The sequence below is a fragment of the Mytilus trossulus genome, chromosome 4 (genome assembly GCF_036588685.1).
Source record: "Mytilus trossulus isolate FHL-02 chromosome 4, PNRI_Mtr1.1.1.hap1, whole genome shotgun sequence".
Taxonomy (NCBI): Eukaryota; Metazoa; Mollusca; class Bivalvia; order Mytilida; family Mytilidae; genus Mytilus; species Mytilus trossulus.
In genome coordinates, this window is record NC_086376.1 from 71303691 (window position 1) to 71331418 (window position 27728).

A 27728-nucleotide genomic window follows, 5' to 3' on the forward strand; every position below is an offset into this window, starting at 1 on the left:
CCAATGAGACAGCTCTCCACAAGGGAACATATAACACAGATATCAACATTTATAGATCACTGTATTGCCTTCAACAATGAGCAAAGCCCATACCGCATATTCTTCAACATAAAAGTGAGAGAAAAAATCTGGACATTTTACCTTGCAAACAAGTGAGTATATCAAATCCCTGTGGTATATGGTTGGTAAAATTTGATTTGACCAAAGTCTCTGCAACATCTCTGATAGTACATGATGGAAAAGTCATAGCTGTACAGTTGATAAACTGGAGCCAGATTCTGAAAAATGCATTGAGAGCATGTTTTAAAAAGAGGAAGTGGTGAACAAGTTTTCACAAATGATACTACCGGTATGATATTTTATTATTGTCATTTTCCTTGGTTTTTCTGTTCAGTTTTCTTCCCTTTTAGTGGTTTTTACTTGATGACAATATTTTTGAGTCAAGCAGATCACTAGTCTAGGTTAGTTGGTAGAGTAATCCATCAATTTTGAATCATATGGTGGGACATATATATAAATTGAGTATATCTTTGGCCATCATTTATTGTAAAAAGAGTAGGTTATAGATCTGACAATTTAAATTAAATATAATAAAACACCTAATGACTGGGTGTGAGGGTAATAGAAATTTTGTTGTCCCTTTGCATACCAACTATTGCCCTCAGCTTTGCCTCCAGCAATAGTTGGTATCTCAGGGACAACAAACTTGCTATTACCCTCACACCCAGTCAATAGGTGTATAATAGTGATAACATTATCCAATTTTAAATATGCATTCCAAAAACAAGCAGGCAATTGTTAGCTGTGTAATAAGTCCTTCCGAGAGCAACACCTGCCACCATGACTGAGTCTTAATACTGTCTTCTGATGCGACTGTGAGTTTGTTCAAACAACTCAGCAATTGACAATAATAATCATTGATAATAGTCCAGAAGGAATTGTTGAAACCTGTTAGCCCATCCTGTAGCTGCAGTTAAAATTATCCTATGTTATATCTGTATAAATCTCCATCAAAATAGATCTCTATTTTATGTTTTGTGATAATCTTTGACACTCATAGTGGATTCATTTATTTTCATGGGTACCAATTTTTGTAGATTGAAGAAAACTTGCCTATTCGTGAATATTTAATTTGGTGGTTTTGACAAAATCTGGATATATTCCTCTAGAAAATTTGTAAATTGTTGAATATTTTATTTTGTGGTTCCCCTGTTCCCAAGAAATCCACAAAAATAGATATCCAACAAGTAATACTGAATCCACAATATACTGTACAGTTTATTCAAAACAGTAGTTTGTAATTTATAATGTACAGTTTATTCATGCAGCATAGTTTATTCCTGCTGCATATTTTTGATACTTACTGACAAAATGGATACTGTAAAGAAGGCCCATATCCAGTAAAACATGCACTGTTCATCGCCATGGTTTCTATTAGTTCTGTATTATGACAGGAATCTAAATCTTCATCATTCACTAGAGAAAAGTATGAAATATGGAATCATTTATGTTTATCTCTTGCAACGGATGATTGCAATATCTGGCACTTTTAGCCTGGTATCTTGGATGATTTTTTTTTTGGGTAAAATACCGGTCAAATTCTTAAAGCATTGCTTTTGCACACCTGTCAATTCCTTAACATAATCTTATCAAAGAGTTAATCAAGTCTAAAACTCCCTGGCTAATACCATTTAAATTGAAAGTACTTAGTATATAAACTGATTACGCCAAGATATGCTAAAAACTAAATATATGCAATAATATGGAAAGTAAAATTGAAAATAAAAGAGACAATATTAACATATTACTACCGTAAAAAATGAACCATGATTGATGATTAGCAGCAAAATAGTGTCTTTTGAAATAAGATTTGCCAATGTTAGATTACCTAGATACCATATATATTAGATTTATCCTTAGTGAAAGTGGTCTAAGTAGTCAAACTACTGTTTCACAAGCCTGTCAACACTGAGGTTGTGAGTGCAGATCCAACACATAGCAGGTGTACTCAACTCCAATCTTTACTGACTAGGACTGTTAGTTTTTCTACTGAAGGTCAGTGGTTCTCTTTTGTTTCTCCTGCCACCTCCAACAAAAAAACTGACCACCATGTCATAGCAATAGAGTGTTAAAAGTGGCATTACACACCAATCCATCAATCTTTACTTTTTTTTCTCTTACAGGAAGAATAGAAGTTCCTATTTGTGATATTGTTGTTCTTGTAATTCCAATCTCCTTTTCTTCAAAAGATTTAAAAGAGAGATGAAAAGAGCTTGCTTTCCCATTCATTATAAAATCTTACCATTACAAGATCTGATTTGTGATTGTCGAATATTTGGTAGAAAGCTTGGTAATATAGCAGGCATCCATCCATTAAGTGATGTCCTGGCACACTTCTTGTCTGTGTTTTTTTCGACTGTCTGATGTATACAATCTAAGTATATATCATACGACCTACAATGAAAAAAGTGGACGATAGGTATCAGAAAGAGGCAGTCTATAAAGTAAAAGGAGATTGACTCAAGCTAAAGTTTTTACATCATCAGTAAAGCAGAAACAAATCATTAAATTAACCCATATATATTGATGTTTATACCCCCTTTATTCAGTCTCTATTTCTTTCTAACAATGTTTCATACTGTAGTGTAACCACCTCCTTTAACTCTAATTTATTCCAATGTCTACCCTTTCTAGCATAATATAAACAAAATCTGTTTATGAACAGAAACCAGATTGTCTAAGTGCTGTAGAAAATTAAGGAAGCTGGCTTGTTGTTGGAATCCCCTGGTTTTATCCATTTGAATGCCTTGAAAAAAATTGCACGGTTACCCTCATTTTTCTTTTTATAAATCTTTTACATGTATAATGATAAGCCATCTGTTAAAACTTTTATAAAATTTTTAATACTTTTTAACAGTTTTTGAGAACTTTAACTTGTCAATGATAAAGCTATGAAAAGTCAAGAAAGATTATTTCCCCGCCAAAACTTCAAAGGCTAATATCTCGAAAAACAAGCATGGTGACCTATTTTTTTTTTTTGCTCTTTGGATTCTTTTGTTAATCTATATAAACTACTGTTTTAAAATGTTAATTACTTTGAAATTGAGAAGCGAACTCCCTTAAAGATTCCAGAAAAATATTTAGTTTATTTTAATAACAAAAACCCATGTCAGGCTGAACTTTTGTTTAAGAATCTAAGCCTAACCCACTCAGGCAAGGTGAGGTTGAACTTACATGAATTTTAACATTAATCAACCTAAGTTTAGCTGAGGTTGAACTTACATGAATTTTAACATTAATCAACCTAAGTTTAGCTGAGGCTGAACTCATGTAAATCTAAGCTTAACCAACCTCAGTCAAGGTCAGGCTGAAATTTTGTTAATATAAGCCTAACCCACTCAGGCAAGGTAAGGCTGAACTAACATGCATTTAACATAAATCAATCTAAGTTTAACTAAGGCTGAACTCAAGTAAATCTAAGCTTTACCAACATAAGTCAAGCTCAGGCTGAACATATAAAAATTTAATCTTAACCCTCTTAATTCAAGCTTAGGCTGAACTTAAGTAAATCTAAGTGTAACTATTATAAGTCAACGTCTAGAAGAACTCATGTAAATTTAAGTTTAACTTCTTTGAGCACTTGTACAATATTTACCTGCAGAAAATATCTTGGTCTATGTTGGTTTTATTCATAAATCCATACAAAGCCATAATACAAGTCTGAACAGACATGACTTCCATATTGTAAATTTTACAAACATCATCTGAACCTGTTGTGTCATCTGTATAAAAAAAAATGGCATATGGGTGCTATAAAGAGTTTCGTACTAAAAACTAGGGGTTATTCCCCGTCTAAAAATAACCATGGAGGAAAACCCCTGTTTATTTACTTACTTGGTGAAAAAGTATCATGTTTTTTGTATTTGATTGTAAAAATTAGTTAATTAGCTTTCAATTAAAACAGGTTGAATGATTGAAATAATTTTAAAAATTATATTAAATAAACATGTTTCGAGGGGAGACAACACCATACACAGTCTGTTTTTTTAGCAGTGAAAATTGAAAACTTATTTGCAGCCACTGTAGCTCTTTTCGGAGCAGGAAACCGTACCCTGAAACAAGATTTTTTTGAAAGGCCAGGTAAAAACCTACAAAATTCATACAGTTTTGATTATGAAAAATGTGCATGGATCATGTCTTCATGGGTGTGCACTTGACCTGATTTCAAGTTTTTTATGTTAAAATTATACCTTTTTTCCCCCATGTTCATTGGATGAAGTTTTTATAATATATTAAAAGTACACATTATTTTTATTTCATTATAAACTAGAGAACATTCTGATTCCAGTGATATCTAGTTTTATACAAGTATCTTTATTAATCAGTCCACCAGTAAGGGTCACATATGCATGGTCCCTCAAAACATGACGTCATAGAAAAAAACTGTTGATTGCACCCTATACACCATCGTAAATACTAAAGAACATCAGTAAAAAAATTTGTATTAGACATGTGCAAATATATTTAGCCTTGCCACATTCCGTATGTGCCTGTCTCAAGGCATAAGCCTGTAATTCTATGGTTGCTGTTTTTTGCTTTTTATCATTTTTATTTTTCATTTATTGTTATACACTTAAATTAGGCCTTTAGTTTTCTAGTATGATTTGTTTTTATTTTGTCATATGTGGGTCTGTTATAGCTCACTATGTGGTATCTGTTATGCTCATTGTTGAAGTCTATAGTGTTGCTACTTTCTACATCCCTTGGTCTCTAGTGAAAAAATGTCTCTAATTGACAAACATATTTATTTTATGGCTATGTACATGTAAAGGCCATTATGCATTTCTTTAACATAATGACCTGTTCTTATTTACCTTATTGATATAATTACATTGGATTAATTGTTGGTTGCTTCACGTCTAGTGGCACTGACATAATTACATGTGAACTGTCTAAATTTACCTGCTTTGGATACAACAATAACACTATCTGGATCTGCAACCTTAACTAAATCAAGCTGTGAACTTGGGTCACTTCTAACTCCAAGAATCATTTGTACTGTGCCAGATTTGATATCTGATGTCTTAAGTAGATAGTAATATTTTATCAGAAATACTGCTATTACACTGCCTTCTCTGTAAATATATAATAATTTATAATAATGATATCTTCAAATAAATACAATATAATGCTGTTAAGCTGACTTCCCTAATACTGCAAGTAAAGTCAAATCTACTGTATCAGATTATATTTTTTAACTAATTATAAAATCAAATTATTTTATAAATTCAACATTTAGTGTCAAATGGTTATCGCTTGCAACAGCCATGATAGACCACTTTTGAGTTTAATGTCCTTCACAAAAAAAATTGCTAATTCTGCTAATTATGATGTCATTTACAGGAAAGAGAGGATAGCCTGTAATCCTAAAAAATATCAATTGTTTTCATGATTGTCATTATGCAGGATCAGCTAGAAATAATAATTATTTGATCTGTAGGTACTTAATCACAATTCCCTAATAACAGTAGTGCTGATTATCAATTATAAGAATTTAATTTGCCCAATAATTTGTGCTATATAGCATCATATTTTTTCAACCACTCAATCAACATGGTAAGTTGCCTATTCATTCATAATAATTCATATAAATTAGGCTTTAGCATGATACAAACTTTAGTCTGATCACTGAATAAAGGTTGAGATGACATCAATTTAATGTCTCACTGCTAAAATCACTCTAACACCATTCTGAAAAATACAAACCTTAGTTCTAAAACCTTTAAGTAATCTGTTGCAGCACTGTTGTTTCCTGCAGCTGTCATGATCTACACAGAAAAAAAATAAACTTAAGTATGTGTACAGTAAATAAACAATTACTTATTGGTATGTGGAAACAAACCTATCTGCATTTTTTTCATGTAACTACATATAACATACAAAAATATGTATTACTCATAATAGGTGCTTCAAGTTAGGTATGATACATATCAATCTTGTCATTAATTTATCATTGTGCTCTTTTTATAGTTTGCTATGCAGTATGAGCGTTGTTGATTGTTGATGGCTGTATTGTGACCAATAGTTGCTAACTCTTTCATCATTTGAGTTGTCTCATACCACATCTTCTACCAAGACTTTCAACAATGTGTTGGACCAAAGGAAACAGTTGAAATGCTTGAATGATTTCACTGTTCCATTGGAGTACTCCTTTATCATGCTTGGTATAGAGCTGTGAGCAATGACAGTCTGTTTATAGTTAAAGCATATTACAGTAGATAATCACTTGCTATACTTAAGTACCTGATTTACAAGTCTGGTTTCCAAGTCTGTAAATTCTATGCTATCTGTATTAGAATATTCTGGCTTCCATGGAATGTCAAATTTAATGGTTATTTCAAACATTGATGAACTCTCATCTGTTAAAAAACAAAAACATTCAAGTAAAGGTATCTATCTGAGGTGGTCTTTGTGGTAGTCTTGTAGTTACCATGTAATTATCATAGCTTCTTCCTAGTTACCATATCATTATCATGACATTATAGACTGCTATATTCCTTAACTATTTAATGCCATCTTGATGTATTCATGTCATATTTATATTGACAAATACAATTATCTTTAATTTCAAATCTATATAGTCTCCTTGTAAGACCATCTTCAAATTGATGACTTGTTATCCAAATTTCATGCACAAAATATGGAACAAGCAGGCCAAATTCTGTTTATTAATAATTTTTCTGAAATGAACATTTAAGCAAGCCACAAATAAAAATTTGTTGAGAAGAAGGTGTATTCTTTATTTATTCTACAAAACTACGATTTTGGAAGTGAGAAATTAAATGTTCAGCAACAACAAAAACTTAGTTGGTGTGGATTGTAAAGTTCCAACAAGCTAATTAGTTTTTGAGAAGATTTTTATAAAAGATTAAAGACAAAGGACACTGAACAACAAATGACAAACACCAAGGGATGGGATTAAATGCACTCACTGGTCTTTTCAGTCAGGACAGGCTAAAATTCCAGGTCCACAAAAATTATCATTGGATTTTAACAATTTAAAGTATATATCATATCAAGACAAATTTTCAAAGCATGCTAACCTTGATACTATTTTCCTACATTAATAAACTTTTTTTGGAAGAATATTTGTCTTATTTTTATAGTGTATCCCTATTGGATTTTTTTTAATTTTCAAACCCTATAAAAGGATGGAAGATTGTATGAAGAAGAAACATTGTAGACTGAATTTTTTTTTACCATTTTCGTCCATTTTGTGGGTAAAGATTAACCGAAATTAAATGTTCAACGAATGACAAAAAGTTTCTATAGGCTTGGATGCAGACCTTGGCAAAACCATGAAATCAAACATCCATGAACATACAGGTTTTGCTTTATCCACGAAAAAAGGAACCAATAAAAATAAATGAATCCACAGTATGTTCCCTATTCTGATAGAGTAGTTTTATAAATAAATATATTACCTGGAAGACATGAGGTTATTAAATCAAGTCCTTGTGGTACCAAACCCCTGAAGTTTGCTGAGGTCATCAATGTTTGTGCTACTCCATTTATTGTACATGATGGAAATATATCAGCTATACATTTAAGGTAAGGAGTCCAGACCAAGCTGAAAAATAAAAATACTTGAAACATTTATCTATCAAAAAGATACATATATTGTAAAGCTTTGCTGAGTGGTAAAAATGTATAGCCCCTGAGAGTGGAGGTACCACAATTGATCACATGATAATCAAAAACAAGGATGTGATTAGTTGATGGAAAAATGGTGTATAATGCCACTTTCAAATCCTTCTGTCTTATCATAGAGGCTTTTGTATATAAAGAATCAGGCAATTTAGAAGAATCAAAAACATGGCAAAACAAGAATGAGTTCATAGTACACAGATGCCCATCCGCACTATCATTTTCTATGTTCAATGGACCGTGAAAATATAGGGAAATCTCTGATTTGGCATTAAAATTAGAAGGATCATATCAGAAGGAACATGTGTACTCGGTTTCAAGTTAATATGACTTCGACTTCATCAAAAACTACCTCGACCAAAACTTTAACCTGAAGCGGGACAAACGGACCCACAGAATAAATGGGGCATTAAAAAAAAAAAACTGACCAAACTATGCTATTTTGAAGTTACCCTCATCATGAGTTAATAATTGAAGGTGTTTCCTTTCTGCCGTTCTGTTGATAATTTGAAAAAATCTCTAGATAACTTTTGATTAGAATGATAACAAATAACAGAGTTTGCTCCCCTTAATTGATAATTTCTAGTGCATTTCAACCAAACTATATCTTGAAATACCAGAACAGGAAAATGTAGCGCAAGTTATATTCATGCACCATTTTAAATTTTGAACTTAAATTAATGTAAACTTGAGTGGGTTTTTTTTTTGGTCATCTTTTCACCACTGCCCGTTTCTATGCAGATGGCACTTAATAAAAAAGACTTTAGTACACATTTGATTTCCTTGATAAGCCGAAGAAATACATTACAATAAGTATACTTTGATCAAATGTATTCATATCGATTAATATTTCACATTAGATTGATGCCAAAAATCTCCTACATAACCAATATTTTAATGTCCTATGGAAATCATTAAAGCTTAAATTGAGTTTCTTGTCTGAATGAATAGTCCATAGTGCACATAAATGTTATTATAGAATCTATCAGTGCAGTTTTCTGTAGGTTAAAACTAAGAAACTGATATTTGGCTTGAGTACCAACAAAAGTGTTTTATAGCAAACTGTATAAAAAATCATTATAATATTAAGTCACCTACCTGCATGATGGACTTTGAAGGTATTGTACATAAGCAGCACAAGCACTGTTTAAAGCCATCTTCTCCAGAAGTTGTAAATTTCCACATGAAAATACATCATCATCATCAACTGAAAGTCAGAAAATAAAATCACTACCATATCTGTAATCGTTAGAGTTGGAAATTTTTTATTGATTTGTCCTGAATTATTTCTGGAAAGAAACATTTTTTTAACAACAAAAAATATTATTTTAAAAACGTTAATATTTACAAGGCAAAGTAGGACTGTAATAGAAGCTGTTTATGATGTGTGTTCACCTTAAATCAGAATCACTGTATATGTGTTTATGTGGTGTCTTTTTTTATTCTTTTATTTTAATCTGAAACAAGAATGTGTCCATAGTACACTATTGCCCCACTCGTACTATTATTTTCTATGCTGAGTGGACCGTGAAATTGGAATAAAAACTCTGATTTGGCATTAATATTAGAAAGATCATATCATAGGGAACATGAGTACTAAGTTTGAAGTTGATTGGACTTCAACTTCATCAAAAACTACCTTGACCAAAATTTTTACCTAAAGCGGGACAGACGGACAAACAAACAGATGGACAAACAAACAGACGAACAGACGAACGAACAGATGAACAAACGGATGCACAGACTGAAAACATACTGCCCCTAATGGGTCAGATAAAGCATAATCAGACTTGTTTCTTGTCTGAATTATAAGATAATGTCATCATCTTGACTGGGATTTTTTATAACTCACAATGTGGTATTAGTATTAAACATTGTTCAAGAATATACAGTGGTCTCTATTGTTGCTAACTTCTCTAATCTCTCATGGAGATCATACCACATCTTTCTTTTTTTATAACATTAAGAAAAGAACCCAATGGAGGTACAAATATTTCCAATATCCCAGTTATATCATATCTTTCTGGGACTTCATTCCAGTAAAGGAAGCTTACCATCACATGATCTAAATTGAGAGTCTGGAATATTTAGCATATATGGTAAAGCAGCTGGCATCCATGTATCCAAAGTTGATCTTTTACAATCTTTTCCTGTTTCTTTTTCCATAGTTAAATGTAAACAGTTCAAGTAGATATTGTAGGCACTAAAACAAAAAAGTTTTTATCAATAATCAAATATATGACCTGAAGTTAATGACTGCTATGTTATTTAAATTGTGATGGATAGTTGTCTCATTGGCAGTCATACTAAATATCCTTATTATTTATAGTATATTCTTATGATAAAAAGAACAAGAAAACAAACGTTCCTTACCAAACCTCATTACAAATAATCAAATCTATTAAGTTTTCATGAATAACCAAGAAAACACTAATTCCTTGCCTATTCACAAAACAACCTGTTACATGTATTTATCAAAAATGAAGTACAAGAATAGGCCAAGAATATGAAGTCCATTGTTTCAAGATTAAATATATATTGAGATGATGAATAGACAGGTGAGCCAGTGATAAACAGCTATTTTTACCAAATAAAATGAGGTTAATACAAATAGACTTGACAAATATATACCTTCCACAGCATTTCTGCATGGGCACTTTCAAAGAAGCATTAAATTCTTTAAATAAATACATTCATGTTCAGGTATCTCTGATTAAAACAAGCACTGCAACCAACTTTTGATTATTCATTTGAGAGGCCAACAACTTCTGATAGAACTGTTTATTAATAATATAATAAAAATAATAATATAATACAATGTAATAATAAAAACTTTATTTCTTAGCATAGTGTTTTTTTTTTAAATGTTTGCTTGAGTGAGGCAAACATTTGAAATTTTTTGTATCATAATATTCCAATTAATTTGAATGAATTATTAATTATGTGGATTCATTGTTTTTTGTTGGATATTAATTTTCATGGGTACCCGTGAACCATTGAATTCAAATGTTAAAGGAGTTACAAATTTATTGTAAGCTTTGTACACAGAAATCGACAAAACCAAGAAATTAAATATCCACAAAAGTTTTCCTTAAACCAAAAATATTGATTACCACAAAAATAAATGAATCCACAGTACATCATTTAATCATTAATAACATGATACCTGCAGAGTAAATCTTGATCCACATTTGTATTATTGACAAATCCATACACAGCAGCCGCACACAAAGTACTGTTCATTACTCTACCATTGTAGCTTCCACATACACCAGTTACTGGGGTGTCATCTAAAATAGAAATAAATGAGGAATGTGCCCATAGGAACACAGATAATGCCCCCACTAGCACATAACATAGCAAAGGGACATAACTCAAGAACTGTAAAAGTGATGCTTCCAAAACTTGAGTTCAGAGGTAATAAGAATTATATATACATTTTATTAAATTTAGTTGAGACAAACTTAAATAAGAGAAAGGAAACAAAATATCATATGAGGTTATAAAGGGACGCTAAAATTGGAGTTATCTTTCTTAGTCCAAAATTGTCGTTACTATTATGGACAAAAAACTCAAATTTTAAAAATTCATTTTTTACAATTTTACCATTGATATTTTTAGAACAGACATTTGATTCCTTTTTTTCCATTTGTAAAAGGGAATAACTATAGAACAGTTGAAGTGACATCCCAAAAATTCAAACTTGATCTGTATTTTGTGGTAATAAGCATTGTGTCTAAGTTTAATATTATTTGGTTGAGGCAAACTAAAGTTAATTCAGCATTTTTCATTTGTAAAGGGGCATAACTCAACAACTGTTTAAGTATAAAAATAATTACCTCCCTTTGGTTCAATAATAATACTGTATGGATCTCCAGTTTTAATAAGGTCAAACTGTGAGCTTGGATCTCTATTGGCTGCCATTATCATCTGGGCTGTTCCTGATGATATGTCTGATACCTTTATAGGTACGTAGTATTTCATTTCAATTACAACAACTACGCTACCAGATCTAAAAATAGAATTCAAAGATGAAGAAAAATGACAAAGGCTCACAAAATGGTCCCACCACCACATACAGAAATGGAACATTCATTATCATAACAATTATCTCCCTTTAAACTGTATGGACTTCCTTCGCACTAAAATCAAACTGAAAAAGATTACTATGTCACATGTAGGTAAAATATATATGACAAGAAATTGTTGTATTGTTATATGTATAACTGACTTTAAATAAATCTTTTATGCTTATTATGCTTTAAATAAATTACCAAAACAATTTATGTTAAGTGTAATGGGACTTCCTAATGAGATCGGAATTTGGAATACACAGGTTCCTGTTTATAGGGAGTATTTTTGCAAAGATTATCAATTGAAAATATTAGGACTTTAATTTTTGACCAGAATAGACAGGAATCTGTTTTTTTCAGGGTCCGGTTTATTCAGGGTCCAATTTACCCAGGTTTAACTGTAACTGATCTACTTGCATGTTGTGAGTTGTGTATAACAAGTGTTCTAGAAGTAAACTTTTATCTTTCTTTTCTCATTTACTATTCAAATAAATAATTATAAAGCTGCATATCATTTTACAATGACCACTGACAATTTTTAAGCATGGCTGGATTTAGTGGTTAAACAAGTGAAACTGCGAGCTACTGCTCACTGATGATACCCCCGCCACAAGTGGATAATATTAATAGTGTAAAAATATGCAAGTGTTCGGTAAACAGGAAGTTGTCGAGTGATCAATCTGAAAATGCATCACACAGTATAGCTGACGTAGATAAATCCTGAAACCAAATTTCAGAAATCCTTGTATAGTAGTTCCTGAGAAAAATATGACGAAAATTTTCAACTTGGCTATCATGTGTAAAATCATACAAGTGTTCGGTAAACAGGAAGTTGTCGAGAGATGAATCTGAAAAAGCATCACACGGTATAGCTGACTTATATAAATTCTTAAACCAAATTTCAGAAATACTTGTATTGTAGTTCCTGAGAAAAATGTGACGAAAATTTTCAAATTGGCTATCATGTGTAAAATCATACAAGTGTTCGGTAAACAGGAAGTTGTCAAGTGATCAATCTGAAAACGCATCACACGGTATAGCTGACTTAGATAAACCCTGAAACCAAATTTCAGAAATCCTTGTATTGTAGTTCCTGAGAAAAATGTGACGAAAGTTTCATGGGACGGACTGACGGACGGACGGACTGACTGACGGACGGACGGACGGACAGACAGAGGTAAAACAGTATACCCCCCTTTTTTAAAGCGAATATCTGAATCTGTGAGATACTGCTCACTAATGCTACAGACAGACCCACTGACAGATGGACAGATAGAGGAACAGTATTACCCCCACTTTATTAAGGTGGGGTATAGTTAAAACATGTTATATACCTGACATCAATGACTTTGATATACTCAATAACATCACTGTACTCTTGATTCAGACCTCTCACCTGAAATAAATTACATAAATCTGAATATTTGTTACAAATTTCATGAGCACTGTATGAACATATGACTTATTTATCTAATCAAACTGGCAGAATAGAGGTAATATGCTATTTCTGTATATTCTGTTAAAAAAAAAGACTAACACTTACATTATATGTGTCTAGTAGTCATTTGCTTAAAATGTTATTATAAAATATAAAAACATAGTTGTAACTAAATGCTTTGATAAATTGAAAATAAAATTTGAGATAAAGAGAATTGTTTTCTTGCTACAAAACAAAATAGGCAAATTAACAAAACTTTTCTTTATAAAAGTATAATAATCTAAGTTATCTCCCCTTATATGGGTAAGGTAAAAATTGAAACAAAAATTATTCTGTATTTGTAAACTGTCATAATAATCAGAAAAAAACCTGTATAAAGATGAAAATTAGCATATTTCATTGAAAAATCTAAACTCGAAAAGAAATAACAAAATTTTACAAACCAAGATGGCAGAAGACACCTGATCTATCAGAAGTTACCTGTTCCTCTACTTTCATTGTAAAGTTGGCATACTCTGCGCTATTCTTATCAGCATATTCTGCTTTCCATGGAAGGTCTAATGTCACAGTTATTTCAAACTTTGATGAAGTTTTATCTGCAAAAATATATCAAAACAATTGAAAAATAAACTGTCATATGTCTACCTACTTCATATCATCTTTTTCTTGAAATATAAAAATAAAACTATAGCAGAAAAGAACTGTGTTAATTTTCCATATATTTTATGTAAACAAATCAAAGATAATGATCATATATGATTCTAGAGTATGCAATGTTAAATGAAATATTCATTAACATTTTACTGCAGCCTGGTCTGTATAGTTCCTTTTAAAGAACTTAGCTTTTCAAGAATAGTACTATAGGATACCCTTACAGCGGACACCTCTAAATCGTTTAGGCTAGAGATATCTATAGATTATCTATAGTTTAAAAGATGAGAGAGTGTGTTTTCAGTTACAAACAAACTGGTATGTGGCCAAGAATCATCCTTGAGTCTCCTTGAATCATCTCAAGCGAGTAGCATGTTATGAAAAACTATCACATTTAAAAAAGATCAAAATAAATATTCCTAAAAATAGTGACAATTTACATTACTATATGACATCATATTGTTATGTATTATAAATAAAGGGCAATAACTCCTTAAAGGGTTGACTGACAATTTTGGTCATGTTGACTTATTTGTAGGTTTTACTTTGCTGAACATTATTGCTGTTTACAGTTTATCTCTATCTATAATAGTATTCAAGATAATAACCAAAAACTGCAAAATTTCCTTAAAATAACCAATTCAGGGGCAGCAACCTAACAACAGGTTGTCCGATTCATCTGAAAATTCTAGGGCAGATAGATCTTGACCTGATTAACAATTTTACCCCATGTCAGATTTGCTCTAAATGTTTTGGTTTCAAAGATATAAGACAAAATATACATTTTACCCCTGTGTTCTATTTTTAGCCATGGCGGCCATCTTGGTTGGATGGCCAGGTCACCGGACACATTTTTTAAACTAGATACCCTAAGGATGATTGTGGCCAAGTTTGGTAAAATTTGGCCCAGTAGTTTCAGAGGAGAAGATTTTTGTAAAAGTTTACGGACGACGGACGCAGGACGACGACGACGGACGCCAAGTGATGAGAAAAGCTCACTTGACCTTTCAGGTCAGGTGAGCTAAAAAGGGAGAAGGTTTGGATCCATTAAAACGTTTAATCCAGCTGCAAATGTTTGCACCTGTCCTAAGTCAGGAATCTGATGTACAGTAGTTGTCGTTTGTTTATGTAATATATACGTGTTTCTCGTTTTGTTTATATAGATTAGACCGTTGGTTTTCCTGTTTGAATGGTTTTACACTAGTAATTTTAGGGCCCTTTATAGCTTGTTGTTCGGTGTGAGCCAAGGCTCCGTGTTGAAGACCGTACTTTAACCTATAATAGTTTCCTTTTTAAATTGTTATTTGGATGGAGAGTTGTCTCATTGGCACTCACACAACATCTTCCTATATCTAGTCTTGTATTTACAGCACTACTTCACAACTCTACACCCCAGCCAACCATTGAGGCTAAGGACAATAATAACTGACAAACGATTGATAATGCACTTACCTGGTGGTGGGAAACAGGATTTCATAACATCATAACCTTGAGGAACATGTCCATGTATGGTTGAAGAGTTAAGTAATGTATTAGCTATCTGGTCTGTCTTACATGCTGGAAACATCTTAGCTATACAACGAATATATGGTGTCCAAACTCTGGAAATAAAGATAAACCTCTGTGTTAAATCAATATATGCACAGCACAAAACAAATAAATTTATCTTTTTTACTTTAAATTCTAAGCCAGTTTGTGTGTTTTTTTTCAATCATTTCATTGTGCTTGATCCTAATACTTCATTGATCTCAACTCAAAAAGATCTTTCCATCCAAATCTATTGTATTTTTACTGCAATGGCTAAAAAATGCTACAAGGTTATTTTTTAAATACATTGAAAAAGATTATTTAAGCCTGACTACATATTAGAAAAAATATCAATATATATTTTTAGGAGGTTATTGATGGTTAAATTGGGCTGATTATAACTTTCAAACTGAATACACTTTTTTGTAACATATAATGAGTCTGTAGCCCAGTTTACACATAACTATCCTCTAGAAAAAAATGTGCATAATCCTTAAAATTCTCAACCAATTGCATCCTTTTTCTTTCAACTTTCTTGGAACCTTAGTTTGTAACAACAGAACCTGTATATTTTATCCTTAGTACACTCTGATAATGTAATAAGACACTTACTGGCAGCTTGGATGAATCAAATATTTGGAAAAAGCTGTACATCCACTGACCATAGCCATTGTCTCTACTTCTTTCACATTGTTACAGTAGTTTACATTATCATCAGGAACTACAATCAAATGGGAAAAAAATCAGTATTAAACTTCTTACAAAAACTTGAGACTGGAATCTAACAGTAAAATCAAAGTGAAATTTATATTATAAAACAACAATCAGGAGTCAAACTTATTTGAATACTTAAACAGGAAATCAAATCTGAATTCTTTACAAATTTCTTAAATTTATAATTAGATAAAATTAGTAAAAATGTTCACAATTTGTATATCAAAATTTGTTAACATTTTCCCTAACTATTTTAAGCAGATGAGGCAAACTAATGGGTAAAACCAGACAGTCTATTGATGGCCATAATGACTGGACATAAAATAAAAATAAAATCTTCTTACCATTACATGCTCCTATGTTTGTTTCTGTCACAGTTGTAAATGCTGACAGATAGACTGGCAGCCATGTCTTTAAAGATGACTTTTTGCACATCATACCAGTTTTCTCTCCATTTTTAATTGATAAACAATTAAGGAAAACGTTGTAGCCACTGCAAAAAATAATTGATTTGTATAAGTGTTGTAAATTAATTTGAAAGAAATTTTATGTTGTGTAGTAAGCATAAAACTCATAAAATAAAAATCAAAGAGAAAAGATGCCTTTTTAATTATAGGTTTTTCTCTGAAAATGATTCTTAGAATTTTGTAAAAACAATGAGAGCAATCTTGAAATGCCATTACAAAATACAAAATGGGGCAGGATAAGAACATTTTTTGGAAGCCAAAGTCTGCATACTGTGGTTCATTTTAAGGGCGAATTCCTCTTTAAACAGACAGCATACAACACAAAATGCAAAATGAATGAATGTTCATATTATCCAACTCTGAATATATACTTTTATTAATTCAAAATGAACAGATCTATATGAGATCCACAAAATTGCACCAATGCTCAATATTTAACAATCTTGACAACACATGATGATTTCAAATATCAACCAAATCATACAACTTATTAAAGTATACATTTGTAGTATTATTCACCAAGCAAAGTTAACATCAGATTCAAGACAGGAAAAAAACCCATAGTATTTGTGTAACAATAATGGCTTTTTCTCAGTCCAACACAGGAAGTCAAGCTCCAGCCAAATATGGAATATGTGAAACTGACCGAACCATTAAGTGGAAGTGTATAGGTGGTGATCGTTTATTGTGTAATAATTGCAAAGAAAAAGTCCATCCAAAATTCCAAAATGCCAAGAATCATCAGGTAGTTAACATTAAAGATGTGGGAAAACCAACTGTTGTAGAACTGAACATCAATAAACAATATCAGACTGAACTATCTGAAGTCATGTGTATGTCTAAAAGTTATGATGATTCGCTGTGGATATATAGTACAGAGGATAAGGTTCATGTATTACAGAGGGTTAAACCTGAAGGAACCAAACTGAACACACTACCTAGCTTTGATATCAAGGTCTGTGGTATGGCTTTTACTCAATCAAACAATCTACAAATATCTACACAGGAATCAAGAATAAAACAAATCAGTAGTTACACAGGTACACTTACAGAGTCCTTATATAATGTTTCACCATTAGAACTTACAACAGTCCATATCACCAGTGACAATAAAAGTTCTAGTAGGAGATGTTAATAAGGACTACCCTAAACAAGGAAGAATAGTTGTAATACTGATGAATCAGAATGCAGACCATGAGAGAGTGTATAAAAATGATCAACATAAACAACCTATATTAACCTGTCCCTACAAATTAAGTAGCACTAGTAATGGGAATATTCATGTGGGGGATAAAATAAGTGATGACAGACAAAGAGTTCTGCGTTAGAACAGGATGTGGATATAATCAGGAGACAAAGAGATCAACAAAGACAGACAATTCTATCCAACAGACATAGTAACAACACCAAGAGACAATATTATTGTAGCTAATATGCTTCCGGATACACAGCATATCCTGAACGGATACATGTCAACTCGTATTTTTGGCAACTCGTACTCAGCCAACTCGTACTTCTACCAACTCGTACTTCTACTAAGTCGTACCCAATATTTTTCTAGCATTATAACATAAGTTTTCTACGTTTATACCCGTAGATATGGATATTTTAACTCCCTGAAGTATCCCAGTGCACCCTGAGGTAGATCCATAGAATATGAAAAGGATATTTTTTAGTGAACATTGCGTTGAACATGTCTTAGTTTTTTTGTGTTAGTAGAAAATATTTTTAACATTATAATGCTTCATATTTTATTATTTACCTAAGTACTGATTTATCTACTGATAGGATTTATATCTAAAAAAAATCCTCAAGTGTCAAAGTGTGCTCGAATATTGCGATAAACACGTTGTTTGTTGATGTATTAACACTTTGTTTTTTGTTCTTTTTTATATAAGTATGGCAGTCAGTTCGTTTTCTCGTTTGAATTATTTTACATGGTCATTTTATATATATAGCTGACTATGTGGTATGGGTGGGCTTTGCTCATGGTTGAAGACTGTACGATTACCTATATATAGTTGTTCATTTCTGTGTCATTTTTGGTCTCTTGTGAAGAGTTGTCTCATAAGCAATCATACGAAATCTTCTTTTTTATATGTCTTATTTCGTATATTTTATGTATATATAAAAAATCGGCCCTTATTCACACACGAAGCGTTCTTTTCGGTGAGGATGGTGATTGTTGAAGTATAACTCAACGGCCTTTGATGTTAATAGTGCCGCACTTATACCGATTTTTTGTTTTCATTTACTTCTCTCTGTTTATTATAAGCTTATCTAAAACAATTATGATTGCATTTTATTAACAATGAAATTTGTTTTTTTTTATTTGTATTTTGCTATATAATGATATACGAAAGAAAGTTACAAAAACTATGCATATAAACTAGATAAATAATATCAAATAAAACATGGGTACGAGTTGGTAAAAATAGGTTACGAGTTGGTTGAGTACGAGTTGCCGAAAGTACGAGTTGTCGTGTACCCATCCTGAACAATGCTGGCCTACTTATGACATGGTATAAAACAACATAAACATAATCTTCCCAATGTCCCTTTCATTCACTTCAACAGGACAACTGTACATAGGATGTAACACGCCATGGAAGCCATTAGGTAGTACAACCAAGGAGACTAATATATATGACATGTCCATATCAGAATGTTAATGCAACTTAATAACAAATTCTTTACATTTTTCATGTTTTTTTTCATAAAATTTGTATTTTATCACAGTTGCCTGAAGATTTCATATTTATAGCCAAAAAAAGGGAGAAATACAATTTTTTAGTAGTATTATATAGAATAATTATTTCCCCCATTTTTTCGCTATAATTATGAAATCTTCAGGCAACTGTGATTTTATATAGATATATACCATGTGTATCTTTACTTTTTTTCCAGTAGTCACTGAATCATGAAAGTGAGATCAAGGACAATGGACATATGACAGAAGGAAACATCATGATATAAGCCATCTATATTCAAAGTATGAAGGATTTAAGTCTTCTACCTTCTGGAATATTAAGCTTTTAAGAAGTAAGTTAATGCTACCACAGCCACCAGACCACTATACCCCTATGTTGGGCTTTCTATGACAAAAGTCACAGACTTCACAAAAACTATTCTTAGTTTCTGTAATAGTTTTCAAGATAACCAACTTAAGAGGCACTAAAGAGTCTGTGTCGCTCACCTAGGTATTTGTGCATATTCAACAAAGGACACATGACAAAGTTGTGTTTTGGTGTTGGTGATGTGTTTGTAGATCTAACTTAACAGGACATTCTTGCTGCTTGCAATTATCTCTATCTTTAATTAATTTTGCCCAGAAGTGACAGTTGAAAATAATTTGTAAAAGATTGACTATAAAGGACAATAACTCCTTAAGGGGTCTATTGACCATTTTGGTCATGTCGACTTATTTGTAGTTTTTACTTTGCTGTACATAATTGCTGTTTACAGTTTATCTCTTCTACTAGTATCTATAATACAAGATAATACATGTAACCAAAAGCTGCAAAGTTTTCTTAAAATTACCAATTCAGGGGCAGCAACCCAACACAAAAATGTCCAATTGGTCTGAAAATTTCACAGCAGATAGATTTTAACCTATTGAACAATTTCATCACCAGCAAATAGATTTTGACCTGATGAACAATTTCATCCATAGCAAATAGATTTTGACCTGATGAACAATTTCATCCATAGCAGATTTGCTCTAAATGCTTTGATTTCAGAGATATGAACCAAAAAACTGCATTTTACCCTATGTACTATATTTAGCCATCTTGGTTCTTGTGCAGGGTCATTGGACACATTTTTAAACTAGAAAAGCTCACTTGGCTCTTTGGGCCAGGTGAGATACAAAGAACAAAACTCAAAAACTTGACTTTGACCAATGAACCATGAAAATGTGGTCAAGTGGAGATGACACCTGTCAGCTAGTCATGTACACTTATATACCTAACAATAATTCTATACACCAAATATAGTAGACCTATGGCATATGGTACAAGAAAAACAGACCAAAACACAAAAATTTAACTATAACCATCAAACCATGAAAATGAGGTCAAGGTCAGATGACACCTGCCAGTTGGACATATACACTTTACAATGCTTCCATACACCAACTTAACTTTTTTCAAGAAGTCAATGAACCATGAAAATGAGGTCAAGGACATTGAACATGTGACTGAAGGAACTTAGTAAAATGAGGCATTCATATACAAAGTATAAAGCATACAGGTCTTCCAGCTCCTGAACTATAAAACATAAAGCTTTTTAAAGAAGTTACCCCCGCCAGATCACTATCCCTATGTCGTGCTCGACAACTAGAGGCTCTAAAGAGCCTGTGTCGCTCACCTTGGTCTATGTGCATATTAAACAAAGGACATAAATGGATTCATGACAAAATTGTATTTTGGTGATGGTGATGTGTTTGAAGTTCTTACTTTACTGAACGATTTTGCTTCTTACAATTATATCTATCATGAACTATGCCCATTAGTAACAGAGAACTTTATTTGGTAAAAATTTACATAAATTTACCAAATTAATGAAAATTGTTAAAAATTGACTATAAAGGGCAATAACTCCTTAAGGGGTCAATTGACCATTTAGGTCATGTTGACTTATTTGTAGATCTTACTTTGCTGAACATTATTGCTGTTTACAGTTTATCGCTATCTATAATAGTATTCAAGATAACCAAAAACGGCAAAATTTCTTTAAAAATTACCAATTGGAGGGCAGCAACCCAACAACCAGTTGTCCAATTCATCTAAAAAATTCAGGGCAGATAGATATTGACTTGATTAACAATTTAACTTCTTGTCAGATTTGCTCTAGATGCTTTGGTTTCATAGCTATAAGCAAAAAACTGCATTTTACCCCTATGTTCTATTTTTAGCCGTGGCGGCCATCTTGGTTGAATGGCCAGGTCATCGGACACATTTTTAAAACTAGATACCCCAAAGATGATTGTGGCCTAGTAGTTTCAGTGGAGATTTTGTAAAAGATTACTTAGATTTATAAAAAAATGGTTAAAGATTGACTATAAAGGGCAATAACTCCTAAAGGGGTCAACTGACCATTTTGGTCATGTTGACTTATTTGTAGATCTTACTTTGCTGAACATTATTGCTGTTTACAATTTATCTCTATCTATAATAATATTCAAGATAATAACCAAAAACAGCAAAATTTCCTCAAAATTACCAATTCAGGGGCAGCAACCCAACAACCGATTGACCGATTCATCGGAAAATTTCAGGGCAGATAGTTCTTGACCTGATAAACATTTTTATCCCATGTCAGATTTCCTCAAAATGCTTTGGTTTTTGAGTTATAAGCCAAAAACTGCATTTTACCCCTATGTTCTATTTTTAGCGGTGGCGGCCATCTTGGTTGGTTGACCAGGTCACGCCACACATTTTTTAAACTAGATACCCCAAAGATGATTGTGGCCAAGTTTGGATTAATTTGGCCAAGTAGTTTCAGAGGAGAAGATTTTTGTAAAAGATTACTTTAATTAACGAAAAATGGTTAAAAATTGACTATAAAGCGCAATAACTCCTAAACGGGTCAACTGACCATTTTGGTCATGTTGACTTATTTGTAGATCTTACTTTGCTGAACATTATTGCTGTTTACAGTTTATCTCTAACTATAATAATATTCAAGATAATAACCAAAAACAGCAAAATTTCTTCAAAATTACCAATTCAGGGGCAGCAACCCAACAACCGATTGACCGATTCATCTGAAAATTTCAGGGCAGATAGATCTTGACCTGATAAACATTTTTACCCCTTGTCAGATTTGCTCTAAATGCTTTGGTTTTTGAGTTATAAGCCAAAAACTGCATTTTACCCCTATGTTCTATTTTTAGCCGTGGCGGCCATCTTGGTTGGTTGACCGGGTCACGCCACACATTTTTTAAACTAGATACCCCAATGATGATTGTGGCCAAGTTTGGTTTGATTTGGCCCAGTAGTTTCAGAGGAGAAGATTTTTGTAAAAGTTAACGACGACGGACGACGACGGACGCCAAGTGATGAGAAAAGCTCACTTGGCCCTTCGGGCCAGGTGAGCTAAAAATGGGACTACTTAATAAAATCTACAGCCTTACCACTGATGGGCTGTATCATAGTAAATAGATTCACTCAAAAATAGGTCAGAAAAGCATCAAACTGATTTGTATAATTATAATTAATTAAATATTCAGTGAAAACATTGAAAAATACAATATTAAATCCTGTCCCTTAGTGCCTATAATACAAATTTGTTTGAAATGATTTTTTTGTCACACTAGTAGCAAAAGATGAATATATCAAAATTATAGAAAAGTGTAGTAGCTCTACCTTAAAATATTGATTTTTCAATTTGACAGCTTTAGACATAATATATTTTGGCCTTTTAAAATTTGTCCAAATTTTGTTTTTATGTAAAATCACTCCCCTACTTACTTTTCATGCATACAAAATAAAGAAAGCAATTTGAAAGGTATTTTGAAAAAAAATTAAAGTTTTGAAGGGTCCACACTATGAACTCTAATTGTAGACGACAAAATTCAAAGGACAATAACTGTGTCCCTGGACCATCTGTGACTATTTTTAGTTTATTCATAGTAAGGTTTTATCTTTTACATAAATAGTTTAAGTATTTAAAAAAGTATCACTGGCAACAACCTGAACTACAACAATCATTTAACCTATAAAGATAGTAGTATTTGCATAGTACACCTTGTAAAGTTGACCTAAGATATAAACCAGGAAGAATATATACTGAGCCAAAAAAGTTTAGCAACAAAAATGTGAAATTTTATTTTATTATGAAATCATTAACAACATATAATTTTAATAATAACAAAAATGAATTATGACATGTCAGAAGCAACATGAATGTTTATCACTCACATTCATTAGAATTTTCTTTGTATGGAGCACGGGAGGGTCAAAATACAAAAATGAGTATAGTGTTATTCAAAATTAATTTCTCAGCCATGCACTAAGTGCACCAATGAAGGATTGGCAGGCACACAAGCAGCTGCCATTAGTCAATGCACTACTTTTTGGCCGGAAAAAAATTGTCACATGTTGACGTAAAGCGAAGGTAGCGCTCCTCCCTTGACTATAGTTTTTTGGTCTACAAGATATTGACCTATCCTGTGCAGTTGCAATTTGTCGATATCTGTTTGTTAGTCTCTAAACTGTTGCCTTATGCACATTTAATCAAGCCATGATGTCAACAACCCTCATTCCTGCATCAACCATTTCAACAGCTTTCTGACGGTCATTTTCGTGGTGGCCTGGTTGACGCCCCATGCAATTTTTCAAATGTGTATGTGTTTTTCTTACCAATGGTGTGTTTCTGAACATTAGTAAAAAAGAAATTTTTAATATAGTTTTAAAAGTACAGGTATAGAAGGTAAAACATCAGATACACACGCAAAGCTGAAATGGCGGTAAATGAATCACCATGAAAAAAGTAGACTGTTTAAAACTACAGGTAAAACTAAGAATTATATCAATGATGTTTAAATAAATTTTTTCCAGAAACAACAATAAAAAAATTGAAAAAAAACCAAACTTTTTTGACTGAGTATATGTCATACATATATAATCATAATGGCATTTTCTAAGTCTGTTGTAAGAAGTCAAGCTCCAGCTAAATGTGGAATATGTGAAACTGAACGACCCATAAAATGGAAGTGTGTAGATTGTGATAATTTTTTGTGCAATAACTGCAAAGAAAAAGTCCATCCAAAATTCCAAAATGCCAAGGATCATCAGGTAGTAAATATCAAAGATGTGGGACAACCGCCTGTTATAGAACTGAACATCAATCAACAATATCAGACTGATCTATCTTCAGTACATTATATATCTTATTGTGAAGATGGTTCACTGTGGATACATGATATCACAGATAAAGCATTAAAGAGAGTGAAACCAGAGGGAACCAAACTGACCATTCTATCCAGCTTTAATATCCAAGTCTATGGTATGGCTGTTACTCAATCAAATGTTCTACTTATATCTACAGGGGATTCAAGACTGAAACAGATCAGTTGTAATACAGGTACACTGACAGACTCAGTATATAATGCGTCACCATTCCATTCTATAGCAGTCCATATCACTGGTGACAATAAAGTTCTAGTAGCAGCTGGTACTGGAGTAAGAAGAGTTGTAATACTTATGAATCAGAATGGAGACCATGAGAGAGTGTATGAACATGATCAACATAAACAACCTATATTCACCTTTCCCATGTTAATTACTAGTACCAGTAACAGGAATATTCATGTGGTGGATGATGTAAGGGATGACAGGCGTAGAGTAGTAGTGTTAGGACAGGGTGGGGATATAATCAATATCTATACAGGAGATACAGAGGTCAACAAGGTCAAACCATTCTGTCCAACAAACATAGTGACAACAACTAGAGACAATGTAATTGTAGCTGATAAGTTTACAGATACACTACATATCCTGAACACTGCTGGCCTTCTTATGACATGGTATAAAACAAGTGACATAAACATAATCTTCCTAAGTTCTCTTTCATTCACTCCAACAGGACAACTGTACATAGGATGTACTAGACCAATTTTTAGTAGTGCAAACAAGAGAGCCAAGATATATGAAGTGACAATATCAGGATGTTAATGTAACTTGAAAACAAATTATTTACATTTTGCATAAAGTTGTTTTTCATAAATTTGACATTTTTGTATAATTATAGATATAGGAAGTTGGGGTATGAGTGCCAATGAGACAACTCTCAATCCAAGTAAACATTTTTTATAAAAATTAAACCATTATAGGTCAAGGTATGGCCTTTAACATGGAGCCTTGACTCACACCAAAAACAGCAAGCTATAAAGGGCCTTAAATAATTACTAGTGTAAAGAACTCAAACGGAGAAACAAACGGTCTAATCTAAATAACTTGAGGCTATCAAGAGCCTGTGTCGCTCACCTTGCTCTATGTGCATATTAAACAATGAACACAGATAAATTCGTAACAAAATTGTGTTTTGATGATGGTGATGTGTTTGTATATCTTACTATACTGAACATTTTTGTTGCTACAATTATCTTTATCTATAATGAACTTGGCCAAGTAATAACAATGGGAAATATTTTCTAAAAATCTACAATAATTTATGAAAAATGTAAAAAAATTGACTATAAAGGGCAATAACTCCTAAATGGGTCAACTGACCATATTGGTCGTGTTGACTTATTTGTAAATCTTTCTTTGCTGAACATTATTGCTGTTTACTGTTGATCTCTATCTATAACATTATTCAAGATAATAACCAAAAACAGCAAAATTTCCTTAAAATTACCAATTCAGAGGCTGCAACCCAACAACTGGTTGTTCGATTCATCTAAAATTTTCAGGACAGGTAGATCTTGACCTGATAAACAATTTAACTTGGTCAGATTTTCTCTAAATGCTTTAATTTTTAAGTTATAAGCCAAAAACTGCATTTTACCCCTTTGTTCTATTTTTAGCCATGGCGACCATCATGGTTGGTTGAACTGGTCACCGGACACATTTTTAAACTAGATACCATAATAATGATTGTGGCCCAGTTTTGTTTTATTTGGCCCAGTAGTTTCAGAGGAGAAGATTTTTGTAAAAGATTACTTAGATTTACGAAAAATGGTTAAAAATTGACTATAAAGGGCAATAACTCCTAAAGGGGTCAACTAACCATTTCAGTCTTGTTAACTTATTTGTAAATCTTACTTTGCTGAACATTATTGCGGTTTACTGTTTATCTCTATCTATAATATTTATCAAGATAATAACCAAAAACAGCAAAATTTCCTTAAAATTACCAATTCAGAGGCAGCAACCCAACAACTGGTTGTTCTATTCATCTAAAATTTTCAGGGCAGGTAGATCTTGACCTGATGAACAATTCAACCCCATGTCAGATTTGCTCTAAATGCTTTGGTTTTTGAGTTTTAAGCTAAAAACTGCATTTTACCCCTATGTTCTATTTTTAGCCATGGCGGCCATCTTGGTTGGTTGGCGGGGTCACGCCACACAATTTTTAAATAAGATACCCTAATGATGATTGTGGCCAAGTTTGGTTTAATTTGGCCCAGTAGTTTCAGAGGAGAAGATTTTTGTAAAAGTTAATGATGACAGATGACGACGACGAGGACGACAGACGACGACGACAGACGCAAAGTGATGAGAAAAGCTCACTTGGCCCTTTGAGCCAAGTGAGCTTAAAATAAGAAATACATGTATGGACTACATAAACAGAGTACAACCAATGTTCATCAGATTCTTGACTTAGGACAGGTTCAAATATTTGCAGCAGGATTAAACGTTTTAATGGTACCAAACCTTCTCCCTTTTCTGAAACAATATAGAAAGACACACAATAAAATAGAAATTGGAAGGCTTAACTCAATTCCCATACATAGATATGGTCTAAAATGGGGCATATACTAACAAAACACTATTTAAATTCTTGAGAAGAATATTTCAAAATATTTTTTTCCTGCAAAATCCATACTTTCGCCTATCAATTGCATATATCACATCCTTTAAAAAATATTGTACTTAAGCCTGTGACATATTCCTACAAACATCTACTTTAGGGACAAGTGAACATGAAGTATTTTTGAACCACTAAAAAATATACTTGAAACTGAAATCTAATGCTGAATAACTGTGAAGTGAGCAGAGATAAAGGTGACATGAGGTAAATTTTCTTGAAACATCAACCCAACAAGAGTGCACACCCTGAAATGTCTGGCCTTTTTTACTAATCATTGATATTATGTTGATAGTCCTAAATATAAAGCTTTATTACAACTGTAACATAAACTCAGCATTAACCAAGAAAACTAAACATTGATTAATGACCCATAAAAAAGAGATCAAGGTCAGATGACCCATGCCAGGCAGACATGAACAGCTATTAATTCATCCATACAACAGATATAGTTGGCATATTGCTTATAAATTATAAAAAGAACAGACCAAAACACAAATACTTAACACTTCATTAGCAATGAACCATGAAAATGAGGTCAAGGTCAAAGAAAACCTGTGCAACTGACATATAGATCATAAAATGTTTCCATACACCAAATATAGTTGTCCTATT

The 27728-nt window shown here is 32.4% G+C and overlaps 1 protein-coding gene across 1 annotated transcript in view; it reads right to left on the reverse strand.

Annotated features, from left to right (window-relative positions):
- The window catches only part of LOC134716784 (uncharacterized), a 182630-nt gene that overhangs the window by 100387 nt on the left and 54515 nt on the right, over positions 1-27728 (reverse strand). Inside the window, exons 30-46 of the mRNA XM_063579792.1 lie at positions 16455-16603; positions 16009-16117; positions 15322-15470; positions 13699-13814; positions 13115-13176; positions 11547-11719; positions 10874-10997; positions 9762-9910; positions 8806-8914; positions 7485-7630; positions 6304-6419; positions 5767-5828; positions 4963-5135; positions 3656-3782; positions 2303-2454; positions 1365-1476; positions 142-278 (exon numbers count right to left, since the gene is read on the reverse strand). Of these exons, the coding sequence (XP_063435862.1) occupies positions 142-278; positions 1365-1476; positions 2303-2454; positions 3656-3782; positions 4963-5135; positions 5767-5828; positions 6304-6419; positions 7485-7630; positions 8806-8914; positions 9762-9910; positions 10874-10997; positions 11547-11719; positions 13115-13176; positions 13699-13814; positions 15322-15470; positions 16009-16117; positions 16455-16603 (2165 nt within the window). The remainder of the gene's footprint in view (positions 1-141; positions 279-1364; positions 1477-2302; positions 2455-3655; positions 3783-4962; positions 5136-5766; positions 5829-6303; positions 6420-7484; positions 7631-8805; positions 8915-9761; positions 9911-10873; positions 10998-11546; positions 11720-13114; positions 13177-13698; positions 13815-15321; positions 15471-16008; positions 16118-16454; positions 16604-27728) is intronic.